This window comes from Antechinus flavipes, chromosome 5, assembly GCF_016432865.1.
Source record: "Antechinus flavipes isolate AdamAnt ecotype Samford, QLD, Australia chromosome 5, AdamAnt_v2, whole genome shotgun sequence".
Classification (NCBI taxonomy): Eukaryota; Metazoa; Chordata; class Mammalia; order Dasyuromorphia; family Dasyuridae; genus Antechinus; species Antechinus flavipes.
Genome location: NC_067402.1, coordinates 19,807,217 through 19,825,845, shown reverse-complemented (window position 1 = coordinate 19,825,845; position 18,629 = coordinate 19,807,217). Strand labels below are relative to the sequence as shown.

The 18,629-nt window shown below is 38.9% G+C and overlaps 1 protein-coding gene across 1 annotated transcript in view; it reads right to left on the bottom strand.

Moving 5' to 3' along the window:
- Positions 1-62: 62 nt before the first annotated feature.
- The window catches only part of ABHD5 (abhydrolase domain containing 5, lysophosphatidic acid acyltransferase), a 29,168-nt gene continuing 10,601 nt past the window's right edge, over positions 63-18,629 (bottom strand). Inside the window, exons 2-7 of the mRNA XM_052000349.1 lie at positions 15,099-15,184; positions 11,728-12,100; positions 6,703-6,857; positions 5,867-5,978; positions 3,595-3,781; positions 63-2,630 (exon numbers count right to left, since the gene is read on the bottom strand). Of these exons, the coding sequence (XP_051856309.1) occupies positions 2,541-2,630; positions 3,595-3,781; positions 5,867-5,978; positions 6,703-6,857; positions 11,728-12,100; positions 15,099-15,184 (1,003 nt within the window). The 3' untranslated portion in view covers positions 63-2,540. The remainder of the gene's footprint in view (positions 2,631-3,594; positions 3,782-5,866; positions 5,979-6,702; positions 6,858-11,727; positions 12,101-15,098; positions 15,185-18,629) is intronic.

Below are 18,629 nucleotides of genomic sequence, written 5' to 3'. Positions count from 1 at the left end.
ACTCCATCAAGTATTTTAAATAAATATTTTTTCATTATATTTCAGACCAAAAAAGTATACAGTTTTAGATAAGTCATATCATATTTAATAAGGTAAATTTTACTTAATTTAATGAGACAAAATATATTAGAAAACCGGGACATTTCCACTTCCGGTCCTACATTCTTCACATTTTCCACAATCTGTCAAAAATCATTAGCACACAGAAGAAATTAAGGAAATCGAGGATGCCTTCTTCAGAAAAAGCATCTGTTTAACTGGTTAGATAAACATCAGCAAACAGGATAAGTTTAAAGTAACATTAAAAGGTTTAAACAGATTTAGCCAGTTTGCACATAATCACTTCCATTTAACAAGCAATCCAGGAAAAAAATAACCCCAAATGCTAAATAGTTCCTGGAACTCAAAGGCAATATGAAGCTTTGCTCCAAACAGTCAAAACTTTCATAATATAGTTCTAACTAGTAAGAGATGTCACACGGTAAAGTTTAACAAAGTGATTTTTTTTTTTTTTTTGGCACGTTCTTATGTCTTGAAAAAAATCCCAAAACCTTAAAAAAACAAACTCTCGAAACCTTTCAAGATTGTAAATGGTAATCTGAAGATCTAAGATGATGCGTCAAAATAATAATCCTATATTAAATTTTTATTGAAAACAAAATTTAATCCTGTTCTAACCTTTTTTCACCCAACTATTTTATTTGAAAGATAGAAGGAATCACTGATCATCACTCACTATATTGCAAATTAACCTACAAAGTTACTTATTAATGCTGAAAAACAGAATAGTCTGTCTGCTAAGAGGTACAACCCAACATTTAATTATTATTAAAGGCTGTAATCATTTATATGAAGGCATCACTTGTTGTATTTTTCAAGTGTTTATTTAAATCTGTCTTTCCTAAAGGTTTAATACCACATCTAAATGAAGTCCAAATATATGTCATCTAGTGTAACTCTTCCCAGTTTTTTTTTTGCTTATTTCCCATTAAGGAATATTTTGGCAATCAGTTATTATATAGTCCTAGCCATCAGTTTCAATAAGAAGATTAAAAAAAAAATCATAGCAAGAAAGTATGGCAGCTATTTTAAGATTTGGGGCATTAAAAATGCATGTTTTATTTGTGTGTGTGTGTGTAAAGAGAGGTGCACAGACATACACACACTAGGAACAGTTACACAAATTTTTCAAATATTCCAATGCTACAATTACTAATTTTTTAAAAAAAATTTAGACAGACCCTGGATTTTCACTGCAGGAATCAAAGCTATACTAGAGGTTGCTGATGAAAATGTGATATCATTTATTATAATACTATAATTAGGCTGCAGTTTTAAGATGGATGCCTTGATTTTCCAAGTGAAGAAAACCTGTTTTGGGGACAGTTATTGAAACACGAGCAATTTGGGCCCATTAATTAATACATTATCTTAAAAGAATCTATTATAACAAAGATAGGTTTGTACAGGTAAATCATTTAGCCCTTCAAAACCCTAAAGTATTAAAACCCCAGTTATTAGGGAAATATAATAATAATAAAAATTCATATTGCACTTTTGTAAGGTTTCTCAAACATTTTACACACTTTCTAATTTGATGGTCCTAGGAGGCAGGTGTTATTATAATCTCCATTTTATAGATAAGAAAATTGAGACTCAAAGAAAATAAGTGAATTGTTCAATCCCAGCTAGAAAATGGGATTTGAACCCAAGTCCTCAAGGCTCTAAGTCCAGTGCTCTTTCCACTGTACCACAGGGTCTTTCCTATGTGCTAGCTAACATTAATGCCTTAAACAATGACTTTCAGGAGGAGTTAAGTGACAAATGACTGTGCTTAGAATGGGCTCAGCAAGTTTTAAAGAAACAGGCACTGGCAAAGTCCCTGATCTAGTGGCCTGTTAGCCTCAACTATTGTCTTCTTCCAGTCCAATGCTCCTTTCTTTTGGCCCCTTCTTTCTCTCCCTCCCCTCAGAAGCTTCCCGGCCTGTCACATCATCAAGGATTGTGTGGGAACTTTTGCTACAAAAATTTGTTATTTCTCAATTCATGTTGAGAAGGGACATGGCTAACCCAAAGGCAAACACATGTTAAGCATATGAAGACATAAATAAAATAAATTGCACCTTTATAATACATAACACAACGATAAAGCAATGTCTTTATAGTGGAAAAGTAGATTCCAATATAAAAAGTATTCAATATAGCAAAGTTATATCTGAAAAACATCTTCCAGTTAAAAAATTACAATATTTCCACTATGTCAGGGAGGCAAGAAAGCCTTTATTTAAAGGTAGTAGTTTCCGAGATTTCTGTAGTATTCAAAATGACTTTCTATTTAAAAAGGAGTTCCCCTCCAAAAAGGCACTAAGTGGTGTAAGTGTGCAAGTGACTTCATGGAAGAAATGCCAAATGTGCAAAATCAGAGCCAAGAGGACTGCTCAGTTGCTCGTGTTGGTTTCCTGATTCTTCATCACATTTTCTAAGTTATCACTGAGAAGCTGAGTCCGTCACCAGGCCTTTCCATCCAGATCTGAAGGGGGTCAGTCCACAGAATCACAAATCTCCTTTACTTTCTGGTTGAATTCTTCCGGTTGGTCAGCATACACGTAATGTCCAGCGCCAAGAATAGCCTGGGTGAGAACAGCAGAAAACAGTGGGCGTTTGGTGGAATAAGGTCTCCCGAGCCCAGGTTTGGGGCAATGCGCTAGCTGGCTGACCAATCCCTTTAATAGAGTCCTCGTTCTGTGTTCAGGCTAGAGGCAGCAATAAACTCCAGTGCTCTCTCTGCATCCAACTTACTTATCTTTACCAGACCTGTACCTTCCTAGGTGCAGGGAGCTCCCAGGCAGGAAACAAAGACAAATCAACCACTGCCACTGGGTCGCTGCCTATTTCAGAGAGATGCCTGGGACAGAGACCAAAGGCTTCCATCCCTCTGCCCATGTGGACGTGCTGTCCTTCCAAAAAAGAGGAATTCCACTTAAATGTAATAAGGATAAAGGAGAACTCTTGCCAGATGTAAAACCACCTTGGGTACTGTACTAGAACCTTCAAAATCATGCTGAATGTGAAAGGGCTAGAAAGTCGACCTCCAAGATGGAGCAGATAGTCTCTATGGATGAGACAGGAGGAAACTTAACAGAATCATACTATCGATGAGACTACATACTCACCCAAGGACTAAAGTATTGATAAAGGTCTGTTTTTATTGAAAAGTGGTTTTTGGTCAAAAAGAATAAGTGGGTGAATCTTAGAAAACTTTTTTTATGTCATCTTTTAGGTGTTCTTTTGAGCTCCAAAAAAATAAGATTAGAAAAAGATCTTGGCAGAAGGATTCTTATATATAGATCCATAAAAGAAAAAGATATTTTTACACCATTTCTTTATAATAGTGAGGGAAATAATGTCATCACTCTTTAGACCACAGTTCCCGCTTCCAATTAGAGTGTGTACCCCATAAAGGTTGCATCTGCCTCACTTTTATACCTGGACCCTGACATGCAGCTTAATTAAACCCCAGTAAGGATTTTTTAATGCTTGCTAATTGACCCATAAACAATTGTACATCACATATAAAAGAAACCAAACACTCACTATAGTCTTCACATACGAATGTGGCCGTAAGGACTGGATGGTATTGCCAGAATTGCCGTCTATGCAAGATCGAGCTCCATAGATCACAGAAATTGGAATGTCTGGGTCCATCTTACCAATTCGCAGAAGCATTGGTCTTTTTGCCCATCCATAGGGAATAGTCATATTTCTAAAAGCAGTTTCACCACTTAAAAGTAAGGGAGAAAGTCATTAGATGTTAAATAAATGTGAGTAAAGGATCCCCAAAGAGTATGAATTTACCAAAGATAAAAGGCACACACTAGTGGATAGACTTAAGTTACCTAGAATTTTATTAATTAAAAATCAGAGCCATCTCTTCTATTCTTTCTGAATTAAAGCAGCCTGTCAAGCTCCAGTAAATATCTATTTAATGAACTGCTCTAGAGATAGAAGAACCATTTTTGATAAATTAATTCTGAGCTAATTAAAAATGTGTAACTTTTCTAAGAACAACTTAAAACATTATAACTGGTATTCCAATCTGATAGAAAACCTGAAAAAATGTCATTTACCTTTTGTTGTTAAAAAAGATAGCTCAGGGGCAGCTAGATGGTGCAGTGGATAGAGCACCAGCCCTAAAGTCAGGAGGACCCGAGTTGAAATCTGGCTCAGATACTTAACACTTCCTGGCTGTGTGACCCTGGGCAAGTCACTTAACCCCAAATGCCTCAGCCAAAAAAAAAAAAAAAAAAAAAGATAGCTCATAGCATCACAGGATTTTGAGATAAAAAGGATATCAAGGATGATCCAGGACTGTCCAGATAAGGAAACTGAGTTCTGGGAAAGTAGTACAAGGGGCAAGCAACAGATAGAGCTGGGATCTGACCCCTATTGTTGACTCCAAATGCAAGACACACACACACACACACACACACACACACACACACACATTCTCTCTCTCTCTCTCTCTCTCTCGTGCTACTTTTCTACCATATAACTGTAATAACTTCCCCCTCTCTAGCAGAAGTGGCAGTTTGGTGGGACTGAGAAACCTGAGTCTAAGGCAGAAGGGGACATGAGCCAAGATTGGCTGAGCATCTGCAATGATGGGAATGGGCACATAAAAAATAAAAGAAATGTTGCCTCTCAATAAGAAAAGGGGAAAAAGGGATTTATAGTGGGGCTCAAGCATTCCACCAAACCTTGAGACAGGGAAGTGGGGACAAGGGAGAGGGTTAATGGTAGATGAATGTTAATAGAAGAGAAATCCATCCCATCCCAAAATGTGATCATTTAAAAAAGTCACGAATACATGGATACAAAGCTAACCCCACTACAAACTCCTGCTAAATGCAGTTTGTCAGTTCTTTTAGTCTTACCTTCCACTGATTCCCTTGAAAGAATTCTTTGCTATTCTCAAAACTCTCTCTCTTTTAAAATGTCTTACTGACAAGATCAAGGCTGCGCACTTGGGCCCCCTCTGTACACCCCCAGGATCTTTCTCACTCTCTCTCCCAGAATTCCCTCAAAAAACTGGCCTGCTCCCGAGAGGCAAAAAAATTGGAGTCTTTACCAGTTGTATGAGAATCAGATCTTGTCTAGCTAATTTGTAACTGCCAAAACTCATCAATGTTTGCAAATTGACTCATCCCATAATGTGGGATCTATGTGTCCCATTAGTGGGACCTTCTTGCCTTATCTACACAAACCAACGTTGGCCAAGACATCTTAGGCAGTATTTCAAAAACCATACCAGTCTCCCTGCTTAGGTTCAGAACAGTGTCCTCTTCCTATAATTCCTTTAATACCCATTTAAATGTCACCTATCTTTTCAGGACCAGAGAGCTTACAAACTGACCTCTTCTATGAAGCTTTTTCAAACCATTCCAATCAGCAATGTTTCACTCCTCTGCAGTCCTAACCCTCACCTGGAGACATTTAATCTACAACATTACTCTTTAAGTTAGATGATAAACTCCAGAAAGGTAAGGAATATATCTTAATTCTATTTTTATTTTCCTTAGCACTCAACACAATGTTTTACACATAAAGACTTGAGAAATGATTGATAAAACTTTTTTTTTATTCTGCTTTCTCTTCAATTAGATTATAAACTCTTTGAGGGTGATCACTGTCATATAGAGCTGTGAAAAGTATCTTCTATGTAGATCCTAGTGATATTTGTTGACTGATTTGAACTAAGTTAAAGGTTATTAGAAATTTCCAACATTAGTCTGTGGTACTTATTTTTCTAGCATGTTTTCCAAAAAATGTATGCAATCACAATAAATTTAAGAAACATGAAGTTTACCTGGGTGTCTGAACATTACAGTGGTAAATATATTCTGTCACAGTATCATCTTCAAACATCGAAGCATATTTTCTCTTAAAATCAGGCCTTAAACGCTGTACAAGACTTAAGCCTATGAAATAAAAAGAAAAACCATCAAGTTTATCCTTTCAGATCTACCAAAAGATTCGAGTCTGAACATTAATTTGCATAGACTGCTTCTGATAAATATACAGATGTTAACCTTAAGTATGAAAACAAACACAAAGTGGATCCCAGAAGCCACTCTCCAAGTCACACAAAGTAGGGGCAAATTTGGAATATCTGTGCTCTCCAGATGCCAATGTTATCTGATAATACTCAGTATGAGCCTCAGTACTAACTAGGGAAGGAAAAAGAGCAGCTGAGTGGTGTTTACTTTCCTGGGATAGAGCAGGGGCCCTGGATGTAAACGCACCCAAGACAAATCCTCCAAAACATAATCAGGAAACACGTCCAAGAAACGTGTTACTAAAATGGGTATTAAGGTCAACAATTAGGCATCAGATATACTGTATATTAGCTATTAGCTACATAATGAAAATATTTGAGAATTCCCACATAAGATAGTAGATGAGAGATTTTGCTAGACCCTTAACTCTAGAATAATTTAAAGAATGAACTATAATTATTATTATTCAATAGGCAATATCAGGGGGATTATTTTTTCCAAATAGAATAAAGGGAAAGCAACTTAAAAGATATTATTGATGATTTCAAATAAAAACAATTTTTAAAAAGTGTTCTCATTTTGTTTTGCTGAAATCTAAAACCAAAATGTTTACATATGCATGTTTTTTACAAATACAAGTACTTACCAAAGGGCCCTGCAATTCTGAGACCAGCTAATGGGTTAAAAGGAGTCAGCACAGCCCCCAAGGCTTTGATCCACACTGGAATTGGCCTATCTTGATCAGCATTATCAGGTCTCTCTGGAAAACCCCATGGTTCCACTAAGATAAGATGCTTTACCCTATTGGGAAAATAAGATGTTTTCAGATATAATGGGTTTGTTGGAAGCAGATCCAACATCAATTTGCTCTAGAATCACCAAAGTCACTTAAATTCTTTGGGCTGTGCTTTTCTCACTCCAAAAAGGGGGACAGTGATATTTATAAGACCACAACCTCACCAGAATGTCATAGAGAAGCAAAGGAGATGATGTACAATTGGTCAACAAGCTTTCATTATATGTTTATTATGTTTATTATGTGAAAGGCAAGTGGTAAGTGCTGAAGATACAAAGACAAAAACCTGATCCCTGCCCCTAAAGATTTCACATCCTAATTGCAGAGATTGAAAGCAAAAGACTGTGCATTCAAAATCTGTGTGTACACAGAAACAAATAGGGGATAATCTAAGGAGGAAAGGACTAGAAAAAGGGGCCTGGAAAACCTTATCAATGTCACATATGGCAAACTGAAAGTGCATTCAAGTAGAGAACATTTGGGAAATGAGAAAAAAGAATTTACAGAAGAAGCTACGAAAATATTCTTAATGTACATTCCATGCACGGGGATGGGACTGACACGAATCTTGCAGGGATGGTGCTCTGATCTGCTAACTTACAAGGCACGGAACTAATCAGCTCTGGGTTCCCACTGATTTGGACAACCCCCAGAAGGAAAAACAGCCATACTATTAATAAGCCGTACAAGTAGCACAGCTTGTAAAGCTCACCCTCTGCAGCTAGTCTGAAAGCTCAAAGTAGCAGCCGACAGACCTCCCGAGCAGGCCAGTGCTCAAACCTTGGGCCTTCTCACTCGGCCCCCTCTCCCGCTGCCTCTCTCAGATCGTCTTTTTTCAACCAGTTCAACACCTGCCTCAGTCCTAAGTCTCCAAAGCCATGCTCACACCTGGGGTCCGACTGGTGAAAGCTCACCACGAGGCCGGCCTTCAGACACCCTCCTAGTCGGCACTGCCTAAATTTCCATGGTGTCTGGAGAGGGCCCGTGCTTGCCAGGCCCAACTGCCCTTCCCAGCACGGGGGTTTTCTCCAGACTCTGCTCCCTGCTTCAGATGCCTTCTTCCTCAGGAACATCCACCCATCCATCCTCCAACCCCTTTGGGCCTCCTCCCACTGCTAAGTTCCTCTTGGAGCCTCCAAGGAGAGAAAGACCCCATCCTGCTTCATCTCTGCTCCTAATTCTCCAGATTCCTGCCCCCTACCCCTTCTACTGGGTTCTCCCTTCCCCCCCATTTCCAACAAATTTAAAGTTTTGCAGCTCTCTGCTAGTTTAGTTAGTTATTTTAGTTAATGTCTATCAATTAAGAGAAAATATGAACAAATTTTATTACTCCCAGCTTTTGCTTTTGTAAGAGTGATGTTCCATGGGTCACTGACATTAGAGAAGGTATATTAACACTTGCATTACTAAAATATGTTTTTCCTTGAAGAAAATATTCTTGGGGAAAGAAAAAAGAATTATAATTGGAACATGCCACTTCTCAGCATTTTTAGATAAAAGTATTTCTCATTTAATATAAGGTGAGATCCAGCCATTCTAGAGAGCAATTTGGAACTATGCTCAAAAAGTTATCAAACTGTGCATACCCTTTGATCCAGCAGTGTTTCTACTGGGCTTATACCCCAAAGAGATACTAAAGAAAGGAAAGGGACCTGTATGTGCCAAAATGTTTGTGGCAGCCCTGTTTGTAGTGGCTAGAAGCTGGAAAATGAAAGATGTCCATCAATTGGAGAATGGTTGAGTAAATTGTGGTATATGAATGTTATGGAATATTATCGTTCTGTAAGGAATGACCAGCAGGATGAATACAGAGAGGACTGGCGAGACTTACATGAACTGATGCTGAGGGAAATGAGCAGAACCAGGAGATCATTATATACCTCAACAATGATACTGTTTGAGGATGTATTCTGATGGAAGTGGATCTCTTCGATAAAGAGAGCCTTAATTGATCAAAGATGGACAGAAGCAGCTACACCCAGAGAAAGAACACTGGGAAATGAATAGAAACTGCTTGCATTTTTGTTTTTCCTCCCGGGTTATTTATACCTTCTGAATTCAATTCTCCCTGTGCAACAAGAAAACTGTCCGGTTCTGCACAAATATATTGTATCCAGGATATACTGTAACCTATTCAACATGTAAAGGACTGCTTGCCATCTGGGGGAAGGGGTGGAGGGAGGGAGGGGAAAAATCACAACAGAAATGAATGCAAGGGATAATGCTGTAAAAAATTACCCTGGCATGCGTTCTATCAATAAAAAGATATTAAAATTAAAAAAAATTAATAATATAAGGTGAGAACAATCTCAAAATGGTCCAAGAAGATGAATTTAAACACAACTCACTTTTAAACCATTAATACTTTAAAATTTATATAATTATATTATTATATATATATATATTTGGAGAGAATGAGCTTTGTCCATGATCCTTCAACTTTCTAAATGTGGTGGCAGTAGAAGCAATTATAAAATGGATTTAAAGGGTTTGGGGATTATAAAGGAGAAGAGTCTGAGAAGTTGTGCAGAGAAAAGTGCTATAACTGATGAAAAAGGACTTGAGGTGAAAGAACAAGGAGGAACATAAGGCTCTGAGCTCAATTAAGTTGGTAAGCAAAGATAAATCAAGTTTTTAAGCCAAGGTAAGAAATTAGGTTACTAAGAACAGGTCTATTAGGTGAGTTAGGAAGAGGTGACGTCAGGAAGAAGAGGGGAAGAAAGCCAAGGATGGCTGGCAGAGCTCTCAGTGATGAGAGGGCAATGAAAGACAACGGTTGTCCTGGGGATTGAGTGTCAAATACAAAATCTCACTTTCAACAAGCATGACAAGGGGAACTGCGCAGCCCACTTGTATCTTCAGAGTGTACAATGTTTATTATTTCTACACTGACTAAATGACTTACTTATATTCAAAGTCCTAATTGCTCTCCTTCCTGGAAGGAGGCAAAGAAAGTGTTTCATGCAATTGGGTTTAGGGAAGTCCCGGGCAAATAAAGAAAAATTGGAAAAGATGAAACAGGAAAAAAGCTTTTTTTTTTTAAAGAGAAAAGGTTATTATAAATAAAATGAAAACTAGAGAAAAATAGTACAAGAGAAATGAGGTACAAAAGTCTTCTTGCCCAAGTAACCAACTCCTGAAAAGTTTAAATAAACCAAACAGAATCAAAGATTCCAAGAGGCACAAGAAAGATAAGAACAAAATTCAAAAAGACTGAGAAAAATGAAGAAAATGTAACTATCAAAAACATCTAGCCTCGAAATAGAAAAGAGATAATCTAAGAACCATCTGGCCACCTGAAAAACACAAACAAAAGAGGCCTGGAACAAGAAAGTTTAAATGAGAGCTGCCCAGATGCAAAGTCAGAAGTTCCATTTCTCTTGGGAAAACACAAATAGTGTTTTCTGAAAAGTCAAGGTGTTTTTTCCCCCCTGTCTTTACATTCTATTCTTATCAAATTCACTCATGGATCCCAGAAGCTACATCATCCCTTCCAACACTTTTTACATTTGCTGGAGAGAATGACGGAACAGTGAGAGAGCAGCCTTCAGTGAAGACTTGCACACTTTGTAAGGTGTGCCCAGTGTCTTGCATGGGTCAGCAGCCCTGTACAGACTTAAGCCTATCACCTTCATTGTACCAGAGGAGAAAAAGGAGACTGAGGAGCAGATCAGTGACTAGCCCAGAGCTGGGCAGGGGCTGACATCAGCTTTCCCTCACTCCCAGTCCAGCTTCCTAATCCCTCAGCCGGCGGAGAGAACTCAACCAGAAGAATATCCCATTCTCTACCCCTTCGAATTATCTCCCAATCTCAATTATAATCACCTTCAAGCTGACAGCGAATCCAGAAATCTTTCTCCCAAAAAAAGTCCACAATTCGCCATGTTTCCTTCCATAGCCCAGATGGATTATGTATAATCTGGCCATCTTTTTGGAAACCATTTTAACAATGAATACAAACATAGCAAACATTCCAGCTCCACCTCTTCAGCATTAATTTAACTTATCAACGGAATGCTCCTTATTGTTTAAAATTTGCAATTCATAAAATGTCCTAACAAGTCAATTGGGATACAAATAATCTATAAGCTCAGCCCAAATTTGCTTTATTACACAATTGTTGATAACAACATCTAAAATTAATCTTCTTTTCTTCTTCATTAAAATGTTGACAAATAAATATGACATAATAAAATGACTCAAGAGACTAGTTAAATAAGGATGAGGAACAAGGAAATTTATCACCAAATCAGTATTTTTCATGTTAAAATGTCTAATCAAGGATGTTTACAAGAAACATTTCTCATAAATGGGCAAGCCCTTTCCTAATTCCTACACTGAATATATTTTGAAGTTGTTACATGCTGTCCAACTGATTATAGCATTAACTAGAACTGCAAATGCAACAAACCTAAGATGAATATACTGAAAGTCAAGAAGATATGCCACATAATATATCTAAACTCGATTACTCCTCTGGCTTCTAGCTTATACATTCAGAACCCAGGCACGTACGTCCTAACCTGTTCTGGAAAAACGACAGTCCTTTTTTCAAGCTTCCTATATGGAATCTGAGTTGACAACTGGAAGCGACTATAACCTTTTGAAAGACTCTAGAAGGGTAACATGCACACTGTGTTTCTCTGGGAATTTTTTTTTTTAATGATAAGCAGCTACTTTGGCTCACACATTTCATTGTGATCTGATGATGGTTTTGTTACTAATATGACCAATTATGTTTATAATTTTCATAATACTGAAGCAGTCCTGCATTGCTAGTACAAATCAGGTCTGAAAAACAAGCGTATCAGGTTCTCTTCTAGCTTTATGATTCTATAATTAAAATTTCATTTGCTCCCGCTGACCTCACTTTACCTTGATGGATACTTCAGTGAATATGCCGCAGCCAAGAATCCACCTAGATTGTGTCCAAGCAAGATCACTGTGTCCAAACCTAGAGAACATCTCCATTCTTCAATTGTTTCCACAAACTGGTCCTCGGCTTCTACTGCATCACCACCAAACTGGGGTCTACTACTCCGCCCAAATCCCAGCAGGTCCAAAGCATATACGGGTCTATTTGCACAAAGGTCTGCAAAGTTGAGTGCCCAGAGTCCGACACCACCTCCAAAGCCATGCAGGAGGACAAGTGGAGTCTTACATTCAATATCATGAGAAAATTTTAGCGTCCATATTTTATTTCCATTGGATATACAAACAGATTCTTTTTTGTATGGACAGGGCACACCTGAAGAAAACAGAAAACAAAAAAGAAGTTTTGCTTAATTTAACCACACTATTTTTGGGGAAGAGAATATACTCTTAATTAACATCTAAAAATACACATCCCATTGTCAGATTACTGGTTTACACACATACACACACTCATTCTCACTCTCTCTTTCTCATACATACATATATATATGTATATGCATACACATACAGAGAGATAAACTTGTACAAGAGCTAGTAGCTGCAACAAGGTACAACTGAAAAAAGTCTAAACATGAGATGAGACGGGTCTACGTGTTCTCTTGTTCATCCCTAGGGGTGCTATGTTTTGACCACAAAATCTGGTTGAGTCTCTAGACTTAGATGATGTTCGTTATGCTTTGGTTCAGAGAAAATCAACAAGCATTTAAAAAGTAGCTATTATGCGCTGGGCAGTGTGCCCTTAAATAAAACCAGACTGTTTTGTTTTGTTTTGTGTTTTAAAGACAGGAGAATCTTCATAAGAAGATGGAGGGAGAACAGAAAATGAAAAAGACTTGCTAAAATCTAACTAAGGAGTTTACGTATTTTAAAAGTAGAGATCAAATTTAGAACTCAAGGATAAAGAGCAATGGTAACCATACACACACCTGGAGTCCAGCTTTCAGCTCAGCTACTAACTTGCTATATGCATCCTTCGGGTAAATTACAATCTCATCTATAAAATGGCAGGGACGTACAGACTAGCAGAGCTTTAAGGCCCCTTTGGGTTCTAAAATCCTATGATTCTGAATCTGTACATATATCTCACAAATTGAAAATTATAAGAGGAGTTACCAACATCCTAAGTGGGAGGGCAGAGAATCTTCAGGTGTGCCCCACCTATCAGACCCTCAAGGGGGATACACACCAGGGAAAAAACAATGGTGGCAACAGGAACCACAGAAGTTTCACACAAACTCCAAGAAAATCCGAAGGTGGGAGGCATAAAATAAAACAAAGGACTGGAGGGCACCTAAGCGGTTTCAGTCTTCCATTAAAGAATCCTATAATCTAAAAAAGCCTAGGTGACACTCCCTGAAGACGGGCTTTAAAAAAAAAAAAGATACCCAAGGAGCTGGGAGTGAGCAGCACTGCAAGCATCAAGCCTTCGGGAGGTGGCAAACCCAAGGGAAAGGACAACTACTGCCCCTCTGAGACTACAGCATATTCACCATCCTTCCCCCCACCCAACTTTTTGTCCTTAAAGGAAGGCCACTGGGAATAGGAGTTAAAACTAACTCAACACAGAGCAGGAAACTCACAGGGCCCACTCTGTATCAGGAGATCCCCCACTGTACATTGTGTGTCTCTCCTGGTAGCGAAAGGGATGGGAGAAAAGGAAGAAGGGAAGCAAGAGAACAGGGAAGATGGCTGGCCCAGGCTCTCAACCTCTTCTTAAATAAGGTGCTATGTCCCATTTTACTATACAAATCAAAGTAAACTTCTATTCAGAAACCCACACAATTGTACTGGATTAAAGGAAGGACATTTGTTTTCTTCAGTCAATTTTTTTCCTTTCCCTTTCCAAGCTGCTGACTTTCTCGTTTCTCTTCTCATTTTTGCTTTTACCTCTCTTCTTTGCCTTTTAAAATCTTCCAAGAAGCCTCTCTGGGCTTGAGACCACTTAATATCACCTTTTGAGATTTCCCCTGTGGACATTTTGGTGTTCTGGTCTTCCCTGTCACCACTTTCTATGGTCAAGGTTCTTTTCTGTTTCTTGTTTATTTTCTTTCCTTCTCTTTCTCCTCCTTTCTGTGCTTTTTATGGTCTTGCTCTGCTCCTGGGGCATAGGGGCCGCTGTCCCAAGGGGCCTCTTATGTTTGGTGTCTTGCTCACAGCTGGTGGTAGCCCTATCTGCTCTCTCCAGAAAATAGCCTGGTTTCCCTAGTTGGCAGTTTGCCTTCCAAGCTGGGACTGGAGGCTGCCCCACTGCTCTGCTCCACTACTGAGCCAGGGCCAGGGGTCCCAGTTGCTGATCTGCTGGGATTAAGACTCTCTCACTGGTTGACACCATCTGAGCACCCCCTTTCACCCCAGTGAGAATGATCTCTCTTGAAATCTTTAAAGGAAGGACATTGAACAGAGCAGGTGAGCCCACATTTTCAAGTCTAGGGCTAAAGCAATTTGAGCCTCTCTCAAACCACCTTGGATGTCAAACAAGCAAGTTGAGATTAAGCAGTAGCATTTGCAACAAAACCATTCAACATATGAGATATAGCATTTATTTGTATACTTTGTAATCTGATTCTTTACCAGACTCCCTCTCTGATGCCTCGTTATTGGGGGGGCAGTGGCCCTGAACTCTCCAAGGCCATGCCAGAAGACTAGAACTCCCTCAGGTGTCCTGGCAATCAGAGAGCTCCAAAGATGGCCCGCACCTGACTACGTCTGTCAAGGGGGACAAGCCCAGCTAAATCAGGAGAGTTTTATCACCAGAATACTAGTGACAAACAATGAACATCTGCAAGAACACAAAGACAGTCTACAAAGCGAGAGGGGATTACACATGTTGCTGCACTTGAGGAATCACGTCAACTTCACCCCTGAAAGCAAATCAGGATCACTGAGCAAGTGTTGGAAGAGAGAGGCACGAATTAACCCTGTGAACGGATAACCAGAAAGTGCTTCCCAGCACGGCCACCAAAACAGCCCCTTCCTTGAGTATAGCTGCCTCACAGGACATGCGTGGGAGGGCTCAGCAAAACTCCCGCCACCCCCAGGGCCCTTCTGGGGCCCGCCAGCCCCGGGTACAGAAAGGATTCTCCTCTGTTTGACTAAGTGTCCCTTCAGACCTCATATTGCTAATTACAGTCTCCCATGTTGATCTCTATTTTCCATCATTAGACCAGGAGTTCTTTGAGAGTAAGGAGAATGTTTGCCAAGGTCAAGAATTTATTCAAAATCTCACTGCTGTGGAGAGCATCGTACTCCTTCCGGCTATCCCACTACTAAAATCCTTTAGGTATGTGTCCCAAGAGGGCCGAAAAACTCACACTTCAAGATCTTTTCCTCAGCTGCTTTCAGCAAAGACAAAGATGTAGGACACCAAGTGGGGAGCCACCCTGTCAGCCATCCGGACCTGAAAACAGAACACAGATGTAGGTTACAAGTTAGAAGGAAGTAGCTCCAAAGGTGGTGAAGAAGCCAGCCTGATCCCTAGGGGAGAAGGCTGGCCTTGGATCCGGGAAGGCCCAGTTTCCAGGACAGCTACTTTAGGCAAGTGACCGGACATCTCAGTCCTCTGGGCAAAGGGGGGTGTCCAGTTCTGTGCTGGTGGAGAAGGTGTCCTCCTTGGAAACTGTCCCGTTTGCCAGTCAGGTCACAGAGCTAGACCTCTACACAGCACATATGGTTGCATATGACCAACACCATCACACCTAGCTCTGGCTCCATGTAATGACAATGTAAAGGAGGACAAAGGCACTTACAAAGCCCCGGGAAAGGAGTCTGTGGAGTGACTGTACCCACCCCCATCCCTCATATTATAGGATGATGTCAAAGGTCCCACGGCCACTAAACAAGCACTCGGGATGCAGAACCAAACTTATTGCTCTTAGACCCAGTCTCTTTCTAGTTTGCCCTGCTTCTTCACTAAAGATGGCCAAAAGGAGACAGTGAAAAAAGAGCCTTCCTCTGCTCTGGAAAAACAATCCTTCAATGTGCAAAATTACTTAATTATTTTTACTTATCAGAGCCACATCAGTAAAGGGGAAAAAAACAAAACTAGAGAGTCAAGCAATGAGAGGACAGCCTGGTGGTCAAGCAGGTGCTCAGCAGGGGAGAGAAAGCCTGCTGTGGAAATAATAATTATGAATGCTAATAATGGCTAGCATTTCTATAGTACCAGAAGCCATGATGTAATAGGAAGAGCTTTGGAGACAGAGACCTGAACTCCATCTAATTCTTCCCCTGACAATTACACACCCTGGGCCAACCCGAAGGTCTAGATTAACCCAAGGTGCCATTACCCTTACTAGGACAAATGACCAATGAACACATCCAAAGTTCAAATCTGCACTCAAGGTAAAAGTTAAGAAATTCCGTAAACCTTTCTATTTAAAAATAAACAACAGATGAAAAACAAAATCTATGTGGAGACAAGTAGGTTGTGGAGATGGGCAAGGAGTCTGATTCAGGCCTTAACTAATTTGTTAAAAATTCTTCTTTCTACTTAGTTGAAAAAAGCACTTACTCTGAAAACAATCAAGTGAATAAGTTTCACCTCTTTTTTTCCTGCTCTTAAGAATATGCTCTAGTTATTTTCTGAGTACAAATGTTCTTTGTGCCCTTGTCCAGAAGCACATGAGACCACTTCTCATGTTAAACCATATAAACATGGAGTTCTACCAAGAAGAAGGTATTTACAATTCCATCTCAACTGCTTTCTTTAGCAAATAAGCTTCAAATCATAGCAAACTTCTTTGCCAAGGAGTACCAGAGGTCAGTACAGATCAAAATTAAAGTGAAAGAATAAAATGTAATTTATTGTTGCTCCACTGATCTGCAACCAAGAAATTACTGCAAAGAAAAGCCCAGTACAATCTTTGTTCCAGTCTAAAACCATTAAAGTAACCTTTTTTTCAACATTGCTCTCTAAAATAGGAAAGATTTACCTATCCAGTCACATGGATGCTCTGAGCACAAAAGAGATTAATATTTTAGAAGAGTAAAAACATTATCATCTCCAAAATATTTTGCTGTGTCATGAATGGCAACTTAAAAAGTATTTTTGCATTTTCCAGACTAACATTTTATTAAAACAAATACTAAAGAAAAATTAGATACTAGCCATTAATAAGCATTATAAAGAAATTGCATTTATAGTCAAACACAAATCTCTTTTTAATAAAAACTAATCAAATACTGAATTTTCTACTTTCTTTCCCCAAACCTTCAGATTTTAAATTTTGTTTTGTTTTGTTTTGAAGTATTTAGCTTCTAGATCATAAACCACTTGGATGGCTGACCCTCTGCTGGTACTCCTTTTAGGGCCTTGTTTTCCATAAGGTCCTCCTCCTTTCTATCTCTGCTGCTTCCTCAACTTCTTTTCCCAGCAAATCTTTTCCCACCAATTTTGCCTCCATTTTTCAATCTGTCTTAACCACTAGTACTGATTTCCTTCCCTGTATTTTCCATGTAAGTAGCTGAGTGAAAAAAATCATTCAAGATCCAGATGTGAGACAAACCTAATACAGATCCTGTAATTCTTTTGAGAACACAAAATCCACAAAAACAAATAAATCTCATTTGAAGGAAACTATGACTTCAAGAATGTATTAAGAAAGATCTCTGAAGAGTTCCTCTAAGCCTACCATTCAAGTATTATGCAGAAGATGTAGGGTCCACATGTTATTGATTTGGAAGTAAAATTGATTCTGTTATATTTAGACAGACAGCTAGAAATACTTAAAGCATTCTCATTCACAACTCTGTCTCTGGGTCTGTCCATCCACAAAAGAAAGAGGTAATACCTGCAAGAGAAAGAGCATTAATCAAGAGTACACAATCTCCAACAAGCAAACACTCATGGGAAAATTACATTTTACACGGGCCATAGGTTCGGCCTCACCAACTGGACAGTGAACAATGTCCAAGTCCATAGTAACGAGGATTTTTAAAGACTAATGAATATTTTTATGGTCACTGAAAGAGGTATAATTAGATGGAAGGATTCTGTATTCACATAATAGTAAAACAGTATATACAAGCAATTATTTACATTCAAGTGACTATGCTGAAAAATGTTTCTTCTAGGGGGAAAAAAGTTCTCCTACAAAAGAAATTGCTACTAAATATAATTTTTAAGTAATTTAATATTAATATCTCTTCCCTAGTAATTTCTTTGTTTTGTTCAGTAAAACTATTCAAAAAGCTAGAGTGTTACTAAATCTGAATTACATAATCCATAGATATTATGAAAGATTCAAAGATTTCAAAATGTTCACTCAGCAGGCTGGCTTATTTTCACAAAAAGCTCTTAAAGAACATATTTCTAATTATTTTCTGAAACTTTTAGTATATTGATTTTATTCTGAATGACCACTATCTTTGGTATAATGCTGCTAATACTCACTGCAAGTCTTTCTACAGCCTTTCAGAACAGTTATTTACACTTGGGTCTCAAGACTAAGCTACTCCACAATTTACATTTATCACCACCAGCAGGAACATAAAGCTTTAAAAGGTGGGTTTTCACGGCAGTGAGTAGCAGTCAGTCAATCAGTCAGCTAGAATTTATCAATCACTTATCTGTCAGTCACTGTGGCAGATGTTGGGGGATACAAAAAAGGGGAAAAAACGCTGTCTCTGCCCCCAAAAAACTTATGGTTGCTGTGGGAGAAAACATGTACATTACTAAGTGTGTACAAGACACAGAGAGCAGCCTGGAAAGTAATCTCAGGGAAAGAGGAACAGAAAGGTGGGGTGACGGCTGGCATGGCGCTGCCAGCGAAGCGGCCCAGAGAACAGAGTTGGAGTTTGTCATCCTTCAAGAACTACAAGGTAGCCAATGGAACTAGAACAGA